The sequence below is a fragment of the Ceratosolen solmsi genome, unplaced genomic scaffold, assembly GCF_000503995.2.
Source record: "Ceratosolen solmsi marchali unplaced genomic scaffold, CerSol_1.0 scaffold47, whole genome shotgun sequence".
NCBI lineage: Eukaryota > Metazoa > Arthropoda > Insecta > Hymenoptera > Agaonidae > Ceratosolen > Ceratosolen solmsi.
The window spans coordinates 4781387-4807594 of record NW_011948419.1 but is presented as its reverse complement, the minus strand read 5'-3'; the positions used below and the strand labels follow the sequence as shown (position 1 = coordinate 4807594).

General features: G+C 26.8%; 1 protein-coding gene across 1 annotated transcript; it reads right to left on the bottom strand.

Annotated features, from left to right (window-relative positions):
• Window positions 1-645: 645 nt before the first annotated feature.
• Window positions 646-26084, bottom strand: LOC105360586 (muscle M-line assembly protein unc-89). Its single transcript, XM_011497528.1, has 18 exons — window positions 25951-26084; window positions 24416-24862; window positions 23127-23307; window positions 21498-21955; window positions 20388-20562; window positions 12596-12933; window positions 11983-12217; window positions 11696-11893; window positions 11418-11615; window positions 11182-11345; window positions 8453-11062; window positions 7955-8144; window positions 6623-7339; window positions 6201-6401; window positions 3784-4254; window positions 2529-2635; window positions 1623-1803; window positions 646-1009 (listed from the first exon to the last, which is right to left on the bottom strand). Exons 1-18 carry the CDS (start codon window positions 26062-26064, stop codon window positions 903-905), a joined length of 7092 nt encoding a protein of 2363 aa, XP_011495830.1. The 5' UTR covers window positions 26065-26084; the 3' UTR covers window positions 646-902.
• Window positions 26085-26208: the final 124 nt, after the last annotated feature.

Here is a 26208-nt window from a genome sequence, read left to right as displayed (position 1 = left end):
TATAAAAGAATTCGCTGAAATTTTAAAATATTAATTATTAATTTTAAAAATATTGTAAAAATTCCATATTTGGTGCATATGTAGATGAAAAATATCTGATATATTGAAAGGAACTTTAATATTGTCAGCTTTAATAGGTAATAGTCTAATTTTCTAGAGAATTTATGTATTTAAAATTATTCAATTCTATGAAATTATTAAAAAAAAACATTCTTATAAAATGAAAGAAAATAAAAGTTTAGCTAAATTCGTAATGGATGGAAGCAAAATTTACGAGTGTCTTTTTATTGAAATAGAAACTTTATTTTCATAGCATTAAAATTTACAATTAGTATGTATTTAAGACCTCATTATGTTACTATTGCTAATTTTGCATCTCCGCTTAATCTGATACTTTTATAACGGAAAGAAAAGTATATATTATAAGCATGTGCCTCTGACTAGAAAAAAATTATCACGCCTATTTTTCAAAAATAAAAAAAAATTATATTTGTGGAAATGCTTAGGCAGAAATTATTGACTTGGCACTCGTATTTTATTCTCATATTGTAACGGTCTGTGAGATACAAAATAATACGATTCTCTCTGTATTCTTTCGATCAACTGGTTATCTCTAACCTTTTAAAAATTTTTCCCCCTTTATATCTTATTCACTTTCCTGTTAAGCTCAAATGAAATAATAAATCAACAACATTTCATACCGATAATTATAAAAAAAATAAATAAAAGAAAAAGTAAATATCCCAAACGCAATGTTCGAAATTCATTAGTTTTTGTAAAATTATCTTTCTCTTGTTCGCTCTCTTTTAATCTTCATGCAGTACCACCACCACTACCGCGTCATGGTTTCGTATTTTTAATTGCAAGATTGCACCTCACCCGATACGTTTGGCGTGCATTAATTAAATTCCATATATCGATCGTCTATTACCTGACACTTGCAAGGTCGCTGATGTCACAGACGAACCCAGGCCGTTTGTTGCTGTGCAAGCGTACGTGCCAGCATCCTCTGAAAATTCAGAAATCGGGGTCAATAAAACACTAATTGGATTTTCCTATTTTCATGCTTGAAATTATACTTCTCTTGAAATATAATTTTGAAATTTTCAAAACATACTTTCATAATATTAATTTTAATATTTAATATTTCAACATTGAAATATTGATTATTTCTAACGAAAACTATTAAAATCATAATTTTAATAATTAATGTATAAATATGAAAATAACAAGTACATGCTTTCGTTTAAATATAACTTTTATCATGCAAATTTTTATTATATCTACGAACCAAAAAATTCTATACAATAATATAAAAATATTTTTAGTTGAATATAAGAAAAGTAGATATTTATTATTTTTTATGTATTTATTTTTATACTTCTATTTTCTCTCGATTATTTCGTAATATCATTATCCAAATTATAGAAATAAAATTTATAAATAAATTTGATAAAAAAATAGCAAATAATATATTGAAAAATATCCAATATGAAATTGTTTAAAATTAAATTCCAGTATACTTTATTAGGACGATTTGTCCGTTATTTTATTTTAATAGTTAATTTTTACATTCTTTCGTTTATATTATATAAATTTAATAAAATTATTTAGATACAAACCTGGAGTAGTTTGAGGTAAAGTGAGCCTACAAACACCATTTCGATAATGAACTTCAGCGTTAAAAGAATTTTCAACAATTCTGCCATCTTTAGACCATATAATATTTGGTTGTGGTTCTGCTTGGACAATACACTCAAATCGGGCTGTTTGACGATTTATTACTGCTATATCTCTCAATGGCTAAAAACGAATAAAACAAAACATGTAACTTTTCTCTTTTGTAAGAATCTTAATCAATTTAAAGAATGTTTAATATTATACGAATAAATCAAGTAATGTATTATTATTTCAAAGTTAATTAAAATATTTTATGATTTATATCGAATAAGACTTTAAAAATTATACATTTGAAAATTTACGTAAAACTATTTAATTTATTTCAATTAGAAGCCTAATTTATTACTATCGTATAAATTCTCTAAAACACTATTAGCAGTTGTATTTTATAACTATTTATAACTGCATAATTATATATTTTATGGTATTAGCGTGTACAAAATTTGCTTATTTATTTAATGAAATTATTTCAAAAAAACAAAATTTTTTAGAGTAAATGATTTGATTTTCACTTTACCTTAAAGTGATACGAGATATATTATTATATATACAAATATACATATAATATCTTATCTTTGCAAAAATTTTGATATAGTTTTTCTAATATTATATAAAATATTTTTATTAAGAGTAACGTATCTAATTATAACTTAAAATTTTGAAGTCTAAAATATTTTAATTTATTGTTTTATAAAATCCTGAATTCAAATATTCACAATATTCTTAATTACTTCATAATATTTATACTTGAATATAATTCATTTTATATTGACTATTAAAGAACACAAATTTTATCAATAATTAGAAATATAATAAAGTGTACATATAGAAAAGGATATTTACTATACCGTTATAAACAATGGCGCTTTTTTAGGTAAAATTTCGATGTAAGGTTTGACAACTTCAGTAGTAACTGGAATTATTCGTTCACCATTGGTTGTAGACCACGGCGAACCTAAAATTTAAATCAATTTATTTGATTTATTTTAATTTGAAAGAAATCAAATAATTTCTTTCAAGTTAAAATCATTACGACAAAATTATCAATACTTTGAAATTCACAATATACAGTATTCAGAAACAATATAGTAGAATTTACTTTGGAAAAAAGTGATATTATTTAAATGTCCTGACAATGAAAGATAAAAATTATTATGCAATTTAGCTTGAATTCCTACAAATTTTTGGATGATATATACAATTGCCTAAAAGGGATTTGAAAAGCCAAGTACGCAAATAAGATGCTCAAGAAACACATGAACGAGGATGAAATATGTGACTCAATGGTTTATGTACGTGATTTACAAATGTATATATATACACCACTTAGATAATACTTACTATATTAATTTCAGTAGTAAAATTGTAATACCGTTTATCTTTATTTTAAAGAAAAGCCTGCATTAGTCATTTAATATTTTCAAATTCAAAAAAATAAAATAGATCAATTTAAAAATGACAAGCAAAGTACTAATAAACGAACTATTAATAATTATAATAACTATTAATAATTCTCACAAAAAATTTATTATACATTATTTATATATATATTATTTAAAATGGTTTTTTTTTAATAAAAAACTTTTTAAATACTTTATCAATATCAGTTGGCGTAAAATATTATTCAGATTTTTACGTATTGTTATATAATTATATAATAAAAGATACTTGATTTTTTATTTTATCTATTAATCTTATAATAATGTCATGCTTTATAAAAGAATATTAATAAAATTACGTTAATAACAAGTTCATATTAGTTATAACACAGTTTAGAATTGTATATATTTAAAATACATTTTGAATAATTTCATATACATAGAATATATTCAAGATGTATTCAAGATGTATTTTCAGCATAACAACAAAATTTTAATTGTTATCGTTTAGTAATTAAATAAAAATTATTAACTATCAGTCGTGGTATTTTTAATAGAACATTTGTAGGAAGAATAAAATTAATTCACGTTTATCTCTAATAATAAACTAAGCTTTTTAAAGTTATATAAGTCTAAAAGAGAAATCGATGCTTATTGGTAACATTAAAAAATGGTAACTCCATTGTCGTCTTTATCATCGTCGTTCGTGTTTGTTGAGTGATACCTGACGTTGATTCGACGTTACTTGATGGTCCACCTCCGAAATGTGGACTGAGACTTGGTAAACTGGGACTGAGAGAAACTGGACTTGGAGATATCGGATCCCACTTAGGTGACGGTGACGATGTTGGTATCAAAAAGCTTGATGATATCGGTACCTTGTGTCCCAGCCCTTTAAAATCCTCAACTTCCGAATATTCGCTCTCCGAGGTCGGCTCCCACTTAACGCTCTTGCCGAATTTGTTAACTGACTTTCGCTGATAGTTCTTGTCTTTACCGAAACCATTCTCTTTGCAATATGTGAATTCATGAATGATTGGTACTTCAATATCACTAGGTTTTCGATTGTTTTTGTAACTCTGACTGTGATTCGTAGTCATATGTTTGCTTTCACCTGGTAGTACAACGCCAAACTCGTAGCCAAAATCGTATTTGAAGTAGATTAGACCCGTGTCTGGATCGATGTGTTTTGAACCTGAATTGGCGTAGGTTTGTCTTTTTTGATTGGACAAGCGAGAATAATTCGGATGCAAGAACACATTTGTTAATTCGAACTTAGGGAGCAAAATTCCATATACAACGGTTTAAGGATATTTATTCCAATTTTCAAATGTTATAGAATATTTAAAAAGATAAACAGTAAAAAATAAAAATATAAAACGAAAAGACTAGCTATATAAAAAGTAAGCGAATTATTTATAGTATCAGCATGAGAAATATTTTTATAATTAACTATTTATTTTCTTTATTAAACTACTATATCCTTACTATGTTTAAACTATTATATCTCTTAATTCAGATATGAATTAAGTTTTAGTAACTGGCTATACTTACGCGTGCGCGCGCACGCACACACATACAATTAATTTAAGTATGTAATAATTTACTTTTGAAGATTATTATTTTCAGTTTTAAAACAAATTCTATGACATTCAAAAAATTTAATAATTATATAAGCATATCCTAAAATTTTTTAACATACGAATTTTAATAGATAATTTGTTAAGTATTCTAGATATTGTTGAAATATTTATGTTTTTTTTTTACTTTTTCAAATTTACATATTTCAAAAAACTTAAAATACTTTAAGTCATAGTAGTTTTACTATATAATTCAAATGGGATATGAAACAAAATTAAATTAAAGTAAGTTAAATTAAAACTTAAAGATTAAGATATTTTAAAATTATCTTATGAATATGTAAAATTGAAAGACAAATTTCCATTTTATTGTATAAATATTCGCATTTTATTATTGAAAATATTTTAGGCCATTCTTAGTTTCAATTATAAACAATTAATTAAAAACATTTTACATTGAATTTATATTATATTATTAAATCTAATATTTTTATAGTTAATAAAATATTATAATTATAAAATAAATTGTTAAAAGGTATTTTATAAATAATTCCAATTAAATTACAATACAAATTATATATATTGTTACGGAAAATAAACTCGTCTTCGTCTTCGAATAATATATTTAGCTATAAAACCGATTTTTCTAATTATCATTTTAAAGTTAATACAAAATGTATCTAAAAAAATTAAAAAATTAAAATATAATTATTTATATATTTATATTGTTTTTAATTCTTAAAAAAGCATATTTTTATGTGTAGAATAAGCATGTATAGCTTATATCATTTTTCAATATTATGTATATTAAGATAAGACGTAATAAAGTATAAAAACAACATATTTCATTCCTAATATTAAAATAAGATTCTTAAAGTTTTCTGTAATGAATTTTTAGTATCTGAATATAACATCATTTTGTTGCTAAGTTAAAATTTTTAAATTATTAAAATAAATTAAAAATAGATAAACTTACGTTAATTGCACGTTTCTCAAAATGCATTAACAAACCCCGTCGAATTACATGACCAAATTTTTTTATTTTTAAAGTATAATTCATAGAATGAAGTTTTAAGTAATACAAAATAATATATTTTTCAAATAAAAAATCTATTGTAATATTTTTAATGATGAAATCATAAGTACATTAGAATTGAGTAATTTCATATACAAATAATGATTTTCAATTTTTCTTTTCTTTTTTTGTTCAGCTTTTGATAGAAAAATTCGAAATTAATTTTGTTTATTATAAAATTATAAAATATTATAAAATTATAAAATACTTATTTGCAATTTTAAAAGTCGCATTAATGATTTAATGAAAATTATTGAAATAAAAGATAGTCTAAGCAGGCGCATTAATGTGACTTGTTGATAGATGGCTCATGTCCAATATACCTTTTTCCAGTATAAGATAGTTGTCGAAATTAAATTTGCTTATATAATTATATTTTAGATGGTAGAATTGGAATAAATAAATAATTACGGAGAATCTTATAATCATATAGTAATATGCAGCTGAATCAAAGATTTTCGCACATGCATGAATTTGTTATGTTACCGTATTGAGCAACCCTGGATTCTTCCCTATATGTTCTCGGTTCGTCTCCGCCATCGGTTACGCTGCCGACGTCTGTTGACATCGACTGTTTCAGAATCGGCTTACTGTGTTTCTTTAAATCAGATTGTATCTCACTTGCAAATTGCTCTGTTTTCGATTTAAAGCTGCTCGTCATGTTGCTTATATGTTTCGTGGCTATGTCTGCGAATTGTAGATGATTCAAATGCATCATCGATCTTTCCTCTTTATTAAGTATACTTTCGATATTTACATGGATTTAGCCATTTATAATACCGCGATATGCATAAATAAAACGTAAATCTTATGTATAATTAATATAATGTGTAATAATTAAAATTCGTTAATTATAAGAAATATTATCGCGTTTAAAAAAAGAAGAAAAATTTCCTTAATCGTCTTACGATTCGCACTCTTCTTGAATTCATATGCAGGTGCATATCCAAATTCCGGTGGTGAACCAGGTTTCAGATTGTAGTTTTCTTCAGACATTTGTTGTTGCCGGTTAATGGTCTGTATATGTGTGGATCGCCTCTCGCTCTCAGATTTCTCAATCTCGGAATCGCTTGGCCAGGTAACTATAGGCGATTTACAAGTTCGAGTTTTTGGTGGTTGTACTTTACGATATTGCGGTTCTTCCGTTTCACTTTCACTAGGTGCCCATTTAGCGCGAATTTTTCTGGTTTCTACATCACTTTCATAATCGGATTCACGAAAATGACCTTGAATAAATTTCGTAGGCGTCGGAACATTGTAGGAACTTTTTTTCTGTTGATCACCGCCAGTTGGTCCAGTGCATCGATTTATTTCGTGTTGTACTTGATTCTCACCGAATTTAATAACTCTGCTTGTTTGTTCAACTGTGACTATTCTTCTCGTGTTCTCTGTTGATTCATCCATGCAAACAGTCTTTTTCATTTCCGTTCCTACGGCATTGTGATAAGGTACGCCACTGCGACCCTCATAATACGATTGCTTCTGTGGCTCATAAATAATTTCTGGTGGAGTATCAGGGAATGACGCAGATTTAGGTCTGGGTCTTTCATCCCTTAGACTTTCTTTCTTAGTGACAGTTTCCTTCATTGTTTTGGTAAATGACAATGGAGGTGCCGATGATTTTCCTATTTAGAACAGAGGTGTTTTCTGACGAGTGATATATGATGTGATGTCTAATAAAAGTAGAAGCACCATAAACTCGAAGATAAATGATTATAAGCGTAAAATAGAAGAGTTTCAGACAGACGCTGCAGTGATATTAAAAAAATGTTAGGTATTAAATAAGTAAACAGAAAAAGTTAATCCACCATTTACAAGGCTGAGCAAATAAATGATCGAAAGTAGAATGCTACGAGAAAGAAGTTATAAAGTAATTCGAAGCAGACAAAGGGAAATGAGAAAGCAAAAATTTTTTCATTTACATAGTGTTCGTAAGCTGGAAAAGAAATTAATAAGTAAAAACAAACAAACTACTAGTTACAAATTTGTATACATGGAAAATGTCCCAAATTCTTGTACGATAAATTTTATTATTTTTCTATATGATATTATAATGTGTACTATAGGTGTAATTCTTGTAAATTACAAAAATATACATTCATAATAATTCATTTGGGTACAATTTAACCATCGTTAAAATACATTTGCATTTATATTTCAAATATATTTATTGTTTATTTAGTTCCTGGGACATTCACCTTAGAAGAAGAAATAGCGTTTGGTACGAGCTTTAAACGAACCTGAACTAGAAATGGATGATTTCATTGATTTTGAAGATGATGATGTTTTAGTATCTGATACTGTTTGAGCAGAATTTTGAGACTTCCAAAGAGATGATATCTTACTACTATCATAATCACTTTCGTAATCACTTTCACGAAACTCACCCTTAGAAAATCTCGATGAACATTGCGACACCTGGGATTTATCCTGTAAATAGCAAAAAATAATTTAAAAAGTCGTGAATTCATATATAATAAATAAAAAACATCTATCACAAAAAGCAGTAAACTTTACGAATAATTAATGAATGGAGTCGTTATTATTCAATTAAAACACAACTCATTAGTATTTTTTATAGCAATATAACAGCTAAATATATGTCCTGTTTTAGTTAAACACAAAATTATATTCTATCTAGGGACATAGTAGTTAAGAATTTTTTTAATTCCAACACTTAAGTAATAAAAACCAAACGTCAATACAAGGTTAATATACGTTGCTTTGTTCTTCCGAACCTTTAAAGGAGTAGTTCTAAATTGTTGTTGTGGTGACTTCTCGATTATTTTCTCGACGAAAGAAGTTCGTTGAATATTATGTTTTGGTATAGTGGAGTAAGAGTGAGTTTGTGAATATAAGGATAATGTATCCTCTTTTTTTTGTTGAGCATTACTGTAACTTTTAGTTTCCATAAAACTTGCTTTTGATTCAGAAAACGATTTATGTTGTTGCAAATGTAATGGTTCATCTGTATCGGCCATATATCCACTTTCTTGCTGTAGTACTTTAGTTTTCATTATTGGTGATTCATGTTTGAAAATCTTTGGAGTAGGTTTTGTTGGCTGAACATATATCGGTGGCGAGCCAGGTTTTGGTAATATATCATATTGTTGGGATTGGCTACTTGTTTCTTGATATCGAAAATCTTTTTGATAATTTGAAGATAATTTTTTAATTGAAGAATCACTAACTGTAGGGGTAATAACCGATGGAATATCAAAATTTGATGGAGGTATTGGTTGTAGTTCTGTTGATTTTGGTCTACAAGGTTGGACATAAACCGGCGCTTTAACTCTCCTATAACCATTTGTACATTGTTCATTGTCACTTACATAAGATTTTAATGTATTATCAACTTCAGATTCATAATCACTTTCGCTATAAAACGAACTTCTTAAGTATTTATTTGACACATCGGTTGGTTGTGATTGTTCTGTTGGCGTATAAATTTTATCTCTGGAAATACGTTCATGTATAATAGAAGGTATTGTTCGTACTCCACCTGTTGGAATAAAAGCAGCTTTGCGATCTAATGATTTTTCCAAAAAATTTTCTCTTTTTTCGATCTTCTTTTCATGCATATATGGCCCTGGAGTGTATGCTAACTCTGGAGGAGTTCCAGGTTGTAAGTCAATTGAAGAAGCTTCATGATAAAGTTTAATAGAAGGTTTTGAATAGTCTATTACTTTCTTAACTAATGCGGGTGCTTTTAAATCGCTCCCGTCAGGCCATGGTCTAGCATTTTGTTTCTTCGTCGATTCATACTTTTTTTCTGTAGTTTCCGTTTGTTGAACACCACATTCTGCTATATATTTTTCCGTGACTAATTTTTCTTCGACAGTATTTACAGTATGACCTACTTTAATAGTTTCCGCATTATAGATGATCGGTTCAGGTTTAGGAGGTGAAGCTGGTGGTATGATTTTATTTTCTGTAACGTGAATCTCTTTTGATCCAAATGATTTCTTTTCCAAGGAACTTGAAGATTCGATAGTAGTCTGGGTGCAACGATATTCTGGTTTCAATTCAATTTCATGTTTTGATTCGGACGAAGAAACTTTATAGCTTTGCTCTGGAAGACTCCATTCTTGTTTATCAGTAAAAGATGTTTTTTGTTGTGGCGGCCAAGATTTTTTACTTGAATCAGCACTTTTATGTGCCCAAGATTTTTCCATTGTTAATGCCTCTGCTGATGTAGATGAGGAATACCCATCGTAATTTTTTTTTTCTTGAAATTTTTTTGTATTACACGTGTCCTCGATAATATTTTTATCAAGCTCAAAAGGTGGTGGAATAGAAAAAGAACACTCTGGTATTGTTTCTGGCGTCTTTGATCGGACTGGTGGTGGAACTGAAGAAGGAAATATTTTAACACCTCCAATCGGTGCATCAACCGAAGAATAACTCGCGAATGATTCTTGTAATTGTTTTGCTTTAATCGAAACATCAGGACGTCTTTTAGTATGCTCGTCGGGCTTTGGCGCATATCCAATTTCTGGTGGTGGCTCAGGTATAAGATTGAATCCCTTTAACATTGCTTCAGCACTTTCTGACTGTGCTTCTAATTTAGAAATAGTCAAAGTACCATGTATTGGTGATCCAGATGCTGTAACATCTTCTAATATAGTTCGACTACATTGTAAAGGTGATAATTTATGTTCTTCATAAGGAAAATCAAACATAGTATTATCGATTCCACGTGATGATGAACCTTTCTGAAATTTATTAAATATTTCCTGCACACCTTTTTTGCCCGCTTGAATATCTGGTTTTGGTAATTCCTGACTAGCTTCTTCGAATTTGGTTGATCGTTCATAATTTTTAGTCAATTGTTCAACTCTAACATCACATCCAGGACCTGTTCCATCATCTTCATTTGTTAATTTAATCATTTCCCGAGGTGCTTTAGAAAAACTATCGCTTCCTTTTGATATTGATTCAAAGAAACTAAGAGCATCTTTACGTGCCATAGATGATGTTTCGATATTTTCATTTTCTATTATTTCGGATTTTCCATCAATAATATTATAATTACTATTATTAAGTTGTATTTGTTCATCTTTTTGCGAAGCATCAAATGGTGCTGGCTTATGTTCAAGTTTCATATGAAACTTTTGCTCTGACTTTGTTTCACTTCTATGCGATTCAATAGAAGACGATATCATTTCTGACCGGGATACCTTTTGAGATTCATCCGTTACTTCGGATTTAATAGTTCGGATCGTGGAAGACGAGGATGTGGAAGGGAATGGTGTTTTTATTTCAGCACTTGGCTGAATCATTGTTGTTGTGATTTGTTCCGTAGTTAGATTTGCGCCAGGTATCTCAGTTGGCTGTCCGCAACAAAGCTATTATTTAAATTATTTTTTTTAAATATTTTCGCAATTTTGTAACTATTAAAATACAGTTATTATATAAAATATTTCTATATTAAAATTAAGCATACAGAAATATGTTTCGTATTCACCTTTCTGGCATTTTTATCTTGGACATTTTCATAAACTAAAGTCTTGTGCATTTCAACCATTGTATCAGGAGTTGGCTCAAATACAGCAAAATCAGCAATACTTTGCGCCTCTCCACCAGCATTTGTTGCTTGAACCATGTATTTTCCTGCATGATCCTTCTCCGCTAAATTTATTTTTATATATTTTATAATATTTACAACAAATAGTAATTTAATAATCCATCATAAAATCATACCTTTATCAATAAGTAAGAAATAACAATTTCCCTGTTGTTTCATTCTAAATTCCGATTTAATAAGAGGTTCGTCATCTTTATACCACGTAACGGTCGGTTCTGGTGTACCTGTAATTTCAACTTCCATAATTACTCTATCTCCTTTTTTCACTACTTGTGCTTGAAGTCTTCTACCAAATACAGGTGGAAAAATAGTCTCTGTTTAAATTAAACAAATAATAATAATAATTATATTATTTAAATTACATAATTCTAATTATTATATTATAAATTATTACTTTTCACAACCAGATCTGCTGTACTGCTCGAATTACCTACATCATTTCTAGCTGTACACGTATATCTACCAGCATCTTTAACAGTTACATCTCTTATTTCTAACTTTACGTGATTATGGTCATAGCTTACTTTAAAACCATTCTTTGACAGTAATTCTTGTCCGTTCTTAGCCCAAGTAATTACCGGTTGTGGAAACCCTACATTGTACACAAGAGTTATTATTATATAATAGACATAATGTATATTTAAATATAATATATTATTATAATATATAAAAAAAAATTACCATCAACAATTCCTTCAAGCACAATATTTGACCCTTGATCAACTATCATTCCAGTGATAGGTGTAACAAAACGTGGAGCAGTCTGTTTTCTACAAGGTTTTTGTACTTGTATTTGATGTTTACATTCCCTTTGCTTTGTGCCTCCTGAATCTTGAGTGACAATAATCGTTTTTTCTTGTCGGATTTCACCCGGTGCATCTTGTACAATTCGTTCGTATTCTTCAATTTTTTGTGACTATTATTTAGAATGATATAATAGCATTAAAAAATTTAATTATATCATGAAACTCATAAAAATAAACAAACATAAAAATTATTTTAAAATATAATAATTATTGAAATAATAAGTACATTTAAATATGCGTTTAACAATTTATTGTTTAAAGTCGTTGTTACAATTTATATCATAATTTAAATTACATTTTTATTTGATATAAAGGCGTCAAAATAAATGTAATTTAATTACGAAAATGTTTCTTAACAGACAATGGATTTTTTAATTTCAAATTGTTTTATATTTTAAAATGAATTTTTAAAATAATGTATGTATATACGTTTACTAAAATGTTTGCTTCTGAAAAAATTAACGCCAACAAAATAACTTTGAACTAACCTGCACGACGGGTGCTGCCCCGTTATATGCATTGGAGTTCTCGGAGCTATGTGTTGTTTTTTTCATGCACAAATTTGTTGGATTTAAAGGGCAACTGGAAAGTTTGGAGGAGCTAGTGGTTGTAACGTATTCCTTCTTCATTGTACTGTGCATTGTGGAGGATTCCGTTATCGATGAGGAAGTTTTTGTCAACGTCTGACTATCACTCAGACCACCTTCATCCGTCGTCTTCTCGCTTGTGAAGTATTTGTGGCTATTACTAGAGGCCTGCATTTCGGTAGTTGCGTCGGGTACTTGGATTGTTTCGATATTCCCCTCTACTGCTGTAATCCCACCACCTGTGCATATAATAATGATTACTCCATATATTGAGGGATAGTTAAAGACACTCAAGTAAGATAATTAAATGCTCGTGAGTTTTGGCACGAGTTTGGCAAAACGTCACTGTCCTTGTCACAGTAATCGTTTCTTTTTTTTCAGTTGATGTCCACGGATTCTATCCTTGTTGATAGTATTCTTTCATCATTTTAAAAATAACGATAAATGCTACCATTCATATTCGTTTATTTTAATCCCTCGTATAGTTTTTAATTTTAAGATGTTATACAAATTTTAACATAATGTATGTACAAAATAATATTCCAAAAAAGTGATACACTTTTAATTTTCGGACATTATTTGTTTCAATAAGTTGTAAACAATGAAAGTCATAAAATATAATGAATTATTAAAATATTATTTAATACGTGAAAAAATTAATTCCTTTATTTGTAATATTTTATTTTAATAATTCAATATTTTTTTAAATCAATTCTTATAAATATATTATATTATTATATATATATATTAGTAATTCTATGTCGATAAATTTTATTTTCGGATACCTTTATTATATCTTATAGAAAATTTTAATTAAACGTTATAATTAATTATTATTATTATTTATTATCCGAAGATTGTTTTATTCTAGTCAATAAATTATTAATAGTATTATATATTTTCATTATCACAGAAATCATTATTTCAATTATTTACATTTTCAATTACTTTCTGTACTATATTAAACAATGAAAATGATTTATACTCCCTAATCATAAGTAAAATAAATATTTTTTTTTTAATTGAAAAAATGTAATATATAACAATTCATATACAAAATATATAAGAAGATAGAAATTTATTTAAAAAAAAAGAATGATTCATAATTACATAAATGACATTCTTATATCTATAAAAGACTATCAGACAAATACAGATAGATAATGCAATAATTGCATTCCATTTAGATACTGAGTGCCTCAAGTACTATAAAAAGTAATCGTTATCTGACTAACCAATGAACTTGAAAAGCTACATTTATAATAATGGTTATGTATACATGAATTACAATGCCACAAGTCAGAGCAAAATTATAATGTACTTCCTGATGTCATTTGACTACTTATTATTGTCTAAAAATTTCTTTACATTTAAATATATTTTTAATCGATCTGAGACGAATGATCGTTTGAAAAATGTTATTAATTATAATTTATAATCAAGTACTTACAAAGTGCATTAAAACAAAATGTTTAACATTTCAATGATGTTTAGCTTATTATTCGGCTGTTAAATTGTTAGATAACATACCGAATAGAAAAGTATTAAAGTTAGTAGAACGGGAGAGTGTTATTTTTCTCGAAGCGAAGGTTGGTAACAAAATTAAATTAAGCGTCACCTCATACGATTCTCCTTTTTCATACTCCTCCGAGATCTCGAGCTTCTCTCTTTTTGTAACCAACTACTACATTTGTTGCCCCGTTTACTTTTATTCTTTCTCTAATTCTTCACATTCTTCTTTTTTTTACAAGGCTATTAAAATATTCTTACACTCAATATTAAAGCGATTGTTATGCTAATGTATGTAAAGACCCATATACATGAAGTATATCGATCAATCTAAGTGAACATACAGGGTTTTACTCTCGTCGCCGTTTCCCTTGAGTTGAACAGAAGGCAACGCGAAAATAGACGGCCTGATTCATTAAATGACGAAAGCAAAAGACGTGCAATCACACCTGCTACTATGTTATACCGCAACTGGTCCAATCAAATTTGCTACAATTCATCTAATGGAATTCACTAATTGCGGGAGCATGATCTTGAAAACGTGTTTTGAATTGAAAGTATTATATTGAATTTGATATTGAAATTATTATATTTTGTAATATTTTATTTCGTTATTTTATATATATCTATATAAATTTTTTTTATTCAAAATCTTGTACAGTGAGTAGTTCTGAATATTTTTAGACTACAAATAAATCGAATTTTATTATTGTATTTTATTATTATTTTATTATTATAAATCGAATATTGAAATTGTAAGTGGTGAATAAAAATTTTTTGTATAACTGAATTATAGTATTATGAAGAAATTAAATTCTTCGAAAAATATTTCAAAATATTAAGAGATCCTTTTTTCTTACATTTTGAATATTTTAATTATTTACAAGTAATAGAAAAAATACAAGATTCAATAGTATACGTAAGTGTTTAAAAAGTATGAATAAAATAGTAAAATAAATAGTATTAAAATAGTAAAATAGTAAAATAAAATAGAAAACAAGTATATCATCAATAGCCTCAAACACTAATTTTTTCGAGATATTTTCATATCGTTATATTGTAAGTGTTAATTATCAAGTTTGAATTATAAGTTTACAAAAGGACATAGATAACTTCATCATGACATGATAACGTTACCATTTGAGCATTAATTTCTTCAATGCTTCCATTACTGTTTCCGACTATTCTCATAAACATCTACGAGCAAATATATATCACCAACGATAGTGAAGTACACTATATACAAGCTCTTGAAGCCTGTCGTTGGCATCTCTCCAAAATATCGTGCAAATAAATCCAGATAAATTCAGATCCGAGAATGCGCAACTATCTGGAACGAGAAATTCAAGCCGACTGCTGGCTCGCATCTCTCGCCAAACTGAGAACTCAAGACTTTTAATCGAACGCTCGAATTTCGAAAACGAGTTACCTATTTCCATGCACGATTTTCTAACACATCTGTTATCCATATTTGGATATAAATTAATTTAGAATTTTAATTTTATTAGAAATCTAACATTTCAAAGCACATTGATTTTTCGATAATATGTTTAATATATTTTTTTATTTATTATATTAAAGGATAATTGTATGTTAATTACGTTAATTTATTTTAATTACCTGAAAATTATTCAATCGAATTTACACATGTACTTCGATGCACTGGTTTATCAATTTATTTATATGATTATAAAATTTTTAAACGAACGAAGAATTAATTTAAAAGTATAATAAATTAAAGTTTAAAAATAATAGATAAAATATTATTAATAATTATATAAATATTAATGTGTAAATATAGTAAATTTTTGATTATTAAATATTAATATTAAATGAACATAAATATATAATTCTTATATCAATATAAGAGATATCATAAAATAAATTTTCATAAAAAATTTTGAATATAAATATTTATTTATCTAATTGAGGTTAGTGCATTTAAAATAACTTTCAAAGTAATTCTGAAATTTTATACATTTTAATTGATATAAAGATAAAAATTATTTTATAAAGCATTTATATAAATATTTCAGTTATTAATTAAGATAATAAATAATTTTAAATAGGAACGTAATAATATTGTAATAAATAGTTTTCTAATATTGGGTAAATTTTTACGATAAATAGAAAATATATTATTTAATTCTGAATATAATTAAATTAATTATATTGCAATGCAACTACAGTGACACTTTTTTTTAATATAAATGAAAACTACTATATTGTCAAAAATATCAATAATTTAAATACACTTGAATTGTTAGCACTAATCAGGTCATTTAAGGTTAATAATACATTGCATCTTATAAAATGCTTACAAGGTGACTTTGACATTGAGCAACCAGTCAAATAGAATACGGAAAATATAATGAAGTCGTAAACACCCATAATTGTTATTAATAGTTACTAGTTATTTTCATGGCACACATCTATTAAACAAATCTTGATGTTTAATGATGAGGGTAATATTTTATTATGTTTATAGTTAGTATAATAAAAACTTTATTCTATTTTTAAATTTAAATTCTTTTTTAATTATGTCATTCTTTTCTAAAAGACCCACCTCGATGAATTTCTTTAGTTATTGGTCATATTTTAAATAAGTATACAATTATTTGTATATAGTTAAATTATTTGTTAATTAAATAATAAGTAAATTTTGTTTAAATTAAGTGGCTCAAATTAATAAGCCATCATCATTAGATAATTGAAACATAAAAATACATTATCAAGCTTTCCAATAATATTGAGCTCAACTCTGAAACTCATCTATTTGGTGCTTTATTATATTCAAGAACTTCAATATAGTAACGTGTGTATTATTTCAATTACATCACAACATTCACTATATAAACTAAATGTCGCACTTCAGTTCTTTTCGATAACTCGTTAATTAACTTTAACTCAATGATTGAATTCTTTCACTTTCTCTCTCTTTCTCTCTCTCTCTCTCTCTCTCTCTCTCTATATATATATATATATATATATATATATATATACATAAGTTTAAATTCCAATACAACAGCAGAAAAACACTACATCGCTGGTTTCATTCATCTATGTGTTAATTAAACGGTATAATAATTTAAAACGAATCGCTAAAAAAAAATTATGTTTTGTTAACTTTCATCAGTATACCTTTGCTTCCCGACTGACAGCTTCTGGTTACCTCAGCTTTCGATTTTATACACTTTCATTTTCCAGTATAGTTAGCATGGACCAAAGTTTCAATTTGATTTTTAAATTGTTAGAATTCCATCTTTATTTTTAAAATTCTGCTTCTATGCACTTTATTATCTTTTACTTGATTTCAAATACTTATGTTTTCAATGCTTTCTATATATGAACTGATTTTGACACCGCTTGATAATTTGAAGGGTTCAAAGCAGGTGATGAATGCAGTCGGCAAGATATTATATTTTAATATAATTTTTTAATGAGATAGCAGGGCGCGTCGATTAAAAAATAGTTTAAAATCGGTCGTTCGAATCGAGAATCTGCCCATCGGTATCGTGATGATATCCAGTAACAGTCAGATCAACACGCAATGAAGCTATGTTTAATCACTCGCGTTATTCGATAGTTGTGGTGGCGGTGGTGAAGTTTGACGGGTAGACACACGACCACATTGAAGACAGCGACGGCGACGGCGACGATGACGACGAAGATGACAACGACTCTTCGCAGTTAGTGAGTATTTGTGCCGACGAAAATAACGTATTTCTGACCATGCCACACACGCACGCGTATCTTTAAAACAGTTGCCCTTTCTTTTTCTTTACTGACTTTCTCACATAGTCTCTTTTCCCATGCCTCCCTCTTTTTACGATTCTCTCTCTCTCTCTCTCTGCCTCTCTCTCTGTCTGTCTGTCTGTCTGTCTGTCTGTCTCTCTCTCTCTCTCTCTCTCTCTCTCTCTTTCTCTCTCTCTCTCTCTCTCTCTCTCTCTATCTATCTATCTATCTATCTATCTATCTATCTATCTATCTATCTATCTATCTATCTATCTATCTATCTATCTATCTATCTATCTATCTATCTATCTATCTATCTATCTATCTATCTATCTATCTATCTATCTATCTATCTATCTATCTATCTATCTATCTATCTATCTATCTATCTATCTATCTATCTATCTATCTATCTATCTATCTATCTTTGTCTCTCTGTCTCAGTCTTTGTCTATCTATCTGTCTCTGTCTATCTACCTGTCTCTATATTTTTCTATGTCTCTCTTGCATATACTCGTACTAACAAAAGTTGTTTTTTATAATTAACTTAATTCATAAATTAAATAGATTGCTTCAAAATGCATTCTAAAATTTTAGAGCAATGAATTTTTTATATGAAATTTTCAAATAACAAATAATTAAGTTTGATATGTCTAACGTAATTATAAAAACTTAATTGTAAAAAAAATGATTTCAATCATACTAATCAAAAGTAAATGTATTATAATTGTAGTATTTTATTGTATTGAAAATAAATAATATTTACAATAATCATTTTATAATAATCATGTTTATTCCTAAAAAGATATGAGCTTTCATTTTATAAAAATAATAAAAATTAAATAAAGTAGTTTAAAAATTTAATATATACTATGCCAATTTTAACGTAAAATTCAGATGCTAGTTATGCTTTATAGTAAATACATTGTAATTAATACCCATTTCATTTTAAATTTACGTGTTACACATTTCTTAAATATTTTGAGTAGTACATCTTGAATAATTGAATTGATTAATTTTAAATATACGGACATTACAATTATTCAATTTGTATTATATTAATTTAAAATATTAAATATATATATATATATATATATATATATATGTTTACTTATTTTCCAATATATATAAACACGTAATAGCTCTAAATTCTAAATAATTTTAATATTCTAAATAACAAAATAGATAATTAATTAATAATAAATTATTTGATTAATTTACTAATAATATAATATAATATAATATAATATTAATAACAATTTTCAAAAATAAATAAATTTTATTGAAGACAATTCGTTAAATAAAAATTATATATGAGTTTGGATTTTAAAAAGTGCTTCTCTTTTAATTTATTAGATAAAACTTAAAATCAATTCTAGGAAATAAGAATAAAGAAACATTAATAGTATTTAATGCCTTTTTTTTTATATAGTCTTCATATAGTATTCTCTTGGAATAATAGTTTTATAATCAGATAGAGAAAATCGATATTGTCTTGAATGGAGGCAGGGAAATTTAAGTATTAATAACTCGTGGCACCGTTGCATGAGCTTCGACTTTATTTTCGCTCCGATGTCCCGCAACCCCGATTTGTCGCTTGCTAGTAAAAGTAGTAAAAGACGTAACGCATGTCTTATTCTATCTCTTTTCTTTTACATGTAAAAAAGAAATAAAAGAACAAAAGGTCTTATGTGTATACGTATTCGTGACAGATACTTAATTCACTGATAATATTTTTCGTAACGGCTATACACGTTAACACAGCCGAGTAATGTGGATTTGACATCAGATGACGTTTAGAGTGTTTTAAAAGTTTGTTTTTTTTATACTGACACGCTTTAAAAGCATAACAGATTTATGGAACTCGTAAAAGTTCATTATATACTTTATGGGTATTCATAATAATTTAATTATGTTTTATATTTTCATTATAAATTTTATATAAAATAAATATATTTTACTTATATTACTATATTTTAAATTTTTGCACCCTTCATTATTTTATATGATTATGACCATTAATATGGTTTTATAACAAATTTATAGTATTTTACAAATAATACTATTCTTCTTTTTTTTACATTAACAGTAATAGTGAGCTACGAAATTAAAAATGAAGAATATAAGAGGTAAATATTGTTTTTAAAATTTATTTTTTATAATTATTCAAATAATGAATAACCTTTTTAATTAAATGAGAAAAAATTAAATATATATATATATATAACGATGCGATTAAAAATATTTATATATACAAAACGATTCGCTTTATTTAATAATTAAATCAACCTACAGTCGGATAGTTTTTAAAATGTGATAAATATAATTAATAAATAAATATAATAAATTTTTGTAGACATATAAACAAATTTTTTCATTTCTTTATATGCATTTATTATAAGAAATAGAAGAAAAATGATTCAGTATAAAAAAATTAATTTCAACATACCAACTTCGATTGTTGCCTCGCATGTGACTTTTCCAGCTGCATTTTCCGCAATGCAAGAAATGTTGCCTCTATGAACATCAGCTACTTCTGGAATAGTCAATACTTGACGATCGCCGCTAACAGAAACTAGAAAATCTTTTCCATGAACTGGTCGGTCGTTAAATAACCATTGAATCTATATAAAATAAATAATTTTCTAAATTATGATGTAATAAATAATTATTTCTAAAATTATAAATATATATATATATATATATATATATATATATATATGTATATTAATATAAAAAAATTATATTTTTAGATTTTAAGGTTTTAAAAATTAAAAAAAATTGTATTTGTATTTAAAACAACTAACAAGAGAGTTACAGAAAAATTATGCTTTTACAATTATTTTCGTTTAGATTTATAATGTTATAAACGTGATAAATAAAATCATTCTAATGACTATTATTTACTTCCAAAAAATTTTATTTATTCAACTACTCTCATGAATTATTATGTTTTTATAAGAAATGGAACAAAATAATATTTAAAGTAAGTCACCGCTAGGCTAAGCACATAATTCTTTTACAAAAATATAAATTAATAGCAGAATACGAAAATATATGAAAATATATAAAATTATATGAAAACTTAAATCTTTAAATTATTAAATTATTAAATAACATTATATATTAAAACTTAAATAAAAATTACTATGTTAAAAACCAAGCAAAATAGTATTAGATATTTACAAGTAAATATTTATTGTTATTGTAGGTAATTTCTTAAATATTATATACAAAATATAGTTCTTACAAACATTAATCAAGTACACATTTTAAAATAAATTAAGATTAAGTATTTAAAGTATCTTTATCACATAAATAGATTTTTTTGTTCAATTCTTTTATTCTATTTAAAAATATCAGCTTTTATAACTGTCATAATTTGAACGTTGAAATATTTAGTATCATTTATTTTTATTTTTATTTCTGTCCAAAATCAATTAAAACGTACTGTAAGTATTATATATAATAAGTATTGGATGTTAATAGTATTAGATCTTTCGAATTTTATGTGTTTTCATTTAAAATTGAGTTTAAAATAAAAGAAAAATGCACTGACCTTAGGAGCGGGCTTGCCAATAACAATGCACTCAAATTTAGTCGTGATTCCTTCTGGCACCGTCCTGCTCTCGAATTTCTCTTTGAAGTACGGTGGCACGAATTTTTCCTCCATCTGTACAACATCATCTTTACGCTGGAAGTCGCCGAGAACCTTGACAACGAGCTTGGCAAATGATTTCGCTTCACCCACACGATTCGTTGCCTTGGCCGTGTAATTGCCCTTGTCCTCGGGGGTCGTCGGTGAAATCCTGAGGATGTTACGGCCATTCTCGTCGATAAAAATCTTAACGCGCTCATTTTCAATGATTGTATCGCTATTCAATTGCCAAATAACCGCGGGTTTCGGCTCACCGATTACTTCGCACTCGAAAACGGTTTCCTCTCCTTCCGCTATCAGGAGATCAGTTAATAATTTGACGAACTTTGGGGAACTTTCAGTAGCTTCCACTGCTCTTGCTGGTATATTTTTGTTTGTTTCCAATGTAAACATGAGAAATATAAAAATTTCGATATAAATAATGGTGATCGTATATCATACCAAGTTTTTAATAATTTATAATAGTAGTAATAAAATTAAAAATTAATAGGTTTTAATGGTGTTGTTAATTTTTTTTTTAATTTAAATAAATTAAAAGTTATTTAATGAAAATAAACATTATAACTTATAAATTTATAAATTAAATTTGTTATTAAAATTAAAACTAAAATTTAAATAAATTTTATATTAAAATTTAAGCACTTTAAAAATGTTTTTAGTAGTTTATAATAATTAAATTTTTTCATCCAATCCCTTAAACATAATTAAATACCAATATTATAGTAACCAATGGATTGAATGATTGGATTTAATTTTATTAATATTATTATTCTATTTCCAAATTATAATTCTACTAATATTAATATTTTTAAACTTATAAATTAATAAACTATTATACATGCAATTAGAGGCATGCTAATTTTCATTAAGAATTAGATAAAATTTTTTTTGAAAATTCTAAAAATAAATATTGAATACCGATGTATCCAGTGTATTTTAACAATCTTAATGTAATTCTTGTCGGAGCTCTCAAAACACTTTATTGTATTTTTGAATTTGTTAAATAAAAACTTAATACCTCAGTTAACATATTACAACTACTATCAATTTTAGAAAAAAATGTTAGAGTGTTTTATAATAAAGCTAAACTGATTCTAACGAATAAATGCTAACTTAAATTCAACCTACCAGAAAAACTATTTAATAATTTAAAATTTTATATTTCACTTATAAATATTTTCAGTCAAGGAAATGGATGAAAAATTAAAGGATTTTGTTTTGGGTTATTTTGTATTTTAAATCGCATATTGTAAACAATTCAAATTCCAATTATACATTAATTTAATAGAAATATATACCGTATTTACTCATATTTAAGAAAAATTTATCAATAAGAAGTCAAAAATACATGGAAACTTTCACTGTGCATCCTTATATAAATTAAGCACTGTTAATTTGTAATTACCTTACAAATTAAGTATAAAATAAATTAATCATAGTTTATACATGATACCTCATGATATCATACACATGATATTAAATAATATTTTATGTTACAAAATGTCAATATATATAAAATTCAATACTCACGAGTGATCGATAAGGTGCATTCACTTGACGCTTCTCCGCCAGCATTAATCGCGACGACTTTGTAAATACCAGCATCGTCAAGGAAAGCTTCATGCATCACTAAAGAACATCTATCACCTTGGAAGAGCAGTTGGAAATCTGCCGATTCCTTAACTGGTCTGTCATCGTGATACCAAATAACCTGAAATTCATTTAATTATCTTTTAGATTAATTTAAAACAATAAGTTATAAATATTTTTAATTTTCACGAATTAAGTTCAAATTCAAATGGTCTCGGTATAGAATTTTTTTTATTATTTATACTTTCTTTTACGTTTCGTATTTGATAATAGAATATTTTTGTACTAATAAATCATTATTAGCAATAAAGCATTATTTCACTTTTAATTATTTTAAAAGCATTATAATTATTATTAATAAATAGATATACATGCTAGTCGCAAGTTTCGTTTATGTAATTTAAAATGCTAAAAGTAAAAGATTGCATAGACACACGATCACGTTCACGTAATAGTCCATGATTAGCATCGGATGAAGAATGAAATAACAAACGTTATTTTTATACAGACTGATAGATTGAGTACAATTTTGCAATAAAATACTAATAACTTATGCAGTCGATGACATATTTAATGTTTGATTTTATTATTTGTTTCATAATGAAATAAAAAATTGAATGCAACTGATAATAAATAAATATAATAAATATAATGTAAATAAATGTATTGTAATAAATATTATTTTCAATTTCTTTTATTTAGAATAATATTGATAGAATTAAATTTAGCAAATGGAATAAATGCAAAATATTTATATAATCAAAATTAGGCTCAATAAAAATTAACTTTATATTCTATTATAATTATTTTGTATGATAATTAAGGTATTAATTTGTATAATTAGCTTTGTAATATATTGTAATTTCTTGTAATAAAATCGTCTAAAGCTGTATTTTAATAACAAACATGTATATGAATAATGTAGTTATCAAATTTATTGATTAATATTTATCGTTTAAGTACGAATAAAAAGTATTAAGAATATCATATTATAATTTCTATGTAAAAGCAGATTGATTTTATTGATAAACAAGTGCTGCATTAAAAAATTTGTTTTGTTCGAAATATTTAAAAACTTTTATAATATAAATTTATAACATCAGATTTATAACCTTTCGATTTCCAAAATTTGAATAATTTATATAACTATTATTATCAAAATTATTCGCACAATGCGAAAGCATAAAAACATTCATCATGCTAACAACGCTACTTCATATCTTTCATACCTCCGGCTCGGGCTGTCCAACGATGATACAGTCCAACCTAGTACTTGCACCCTCAACGATGGAAAGATCCTTAAGTGGTAGTTGTATCCTTGGTGTTCTCGGCTCTAAATCTCGGACAAGCGGTAATTCTGGTCCTTTTAGTTCCATATCTTGGATGGGTGGTAGTTCTAATTCCTTTACCTGTATAAGCACTGGTGTTGGTTTTGGCTCTTGAACCTCCCCTTCAATTACAGGCAGCAGTTCCAGTTCTTTTGATTTTTCGAATATAGATGGCGATTCGGTTTCTCTTGGCTCCTGGAGTACGGGCTTAACCTTGTCAGGAACGTCGCAGTCGATCTTAGTCTCACTAGCCGCATTATATGTCCTTACCTCGTATTTGCCTTCATCCTTAGACGGGGCCTCTAGTACACCGATGCTGCACTTAGCGGCTTCCACGTCTGCACGAATCTGCCGGCAAAGAAGTCAATTCATCCCGGGGTCATTTCCTCGTCCTTTTCTCCTTTTTTTGACGCCGCTCCTGCCTCTCGTCCCTCGACCCCGCGGTTCCCCTTTACTCATCGCTCGGATTCGCTCGGCGAAGGTGAGAACAACCGAGTGAGCATCGTACATAGGACCAAAAATAGCGAGCGAGCCCCGAGGAAGCGCGGATGCGAGACAAAGAGACAGAGGCAGTGCGACGACCAATTTAGACAAGCGGGTCTTCTGAATTATAGGACTTGGGTTAAGGGCTACATAGTCACCTTTTGTGAATTTTTGCCTAGGAAAGTTATAAACTGCACTTTATTTGTGCAAATAATTGTTTTGATTCATAATTTTCTACATTGGCCTCGTTACTATATAAATTTTAGGATTTTAATGTGAATTGAAGAATAATAAATGTTTGTTTTATATAGGAGTTCCTTGTATAAAATTTCGAATAAAATACGCAGTAAATATGCAAGATACAATTACTTATTCTCATATTCATCTTATATATAAATATTTATTTATTAATTTTTCAAGTATATATTAAATTACCAATAAACATAATATAATAATATAGAAAAACAAATTTATTATTCTATATACCCATTAAATTAATGAAATTTGTTTTTATACGTATGAGATTATTATACACTATCTATTCATCAATATTTTTCAAACAATAAATACTTTTTATTTTTATTTCTTTTGTGTATATATATATATATATATTATATATATATATATATATAAACATGTGTTTATATGAATTCGCTAAAACTTATTCATATCTTTAATAATTATTAAAAAGAAAAATTTCCCGTGAAATTAACGTATAGTTAAATCATATAAAATAATTAATAAAAGTTTTAGCCTTATTTTTTATTTTGAAATAAAATGTATTATTTTAATGTTTTATTTTTATAAATTAACACATTTAGACTTAGTTGCTTAAAAATTGTAATTTACAACACATTATTATTAATTGAAAACTTATTTATTTTAATATTAGCAATTAAGAGTTCAAATAGATTGACTTAAAAACATACATAGAGTATTATGGTTTTTTTTACCTTTACATGATCATCTTTGTTCACAGTAATTCTTTCATGTGTCTGAATATCTTCTATAACAGAATTTCCAATTGACATGCATTCTAATATAGATGCCTCTTCAGAGTCTTTCATTACATTCGATCTTTTGTCCTTTGATACTAAAATAATTTTAATATTATATTAAAAACATTTTAGAAACATTATGGACATTATAGAAATACTATGCATTTTTATTTTAAATAATATAAAATTTCGAATTTAAATTAGTATATTATA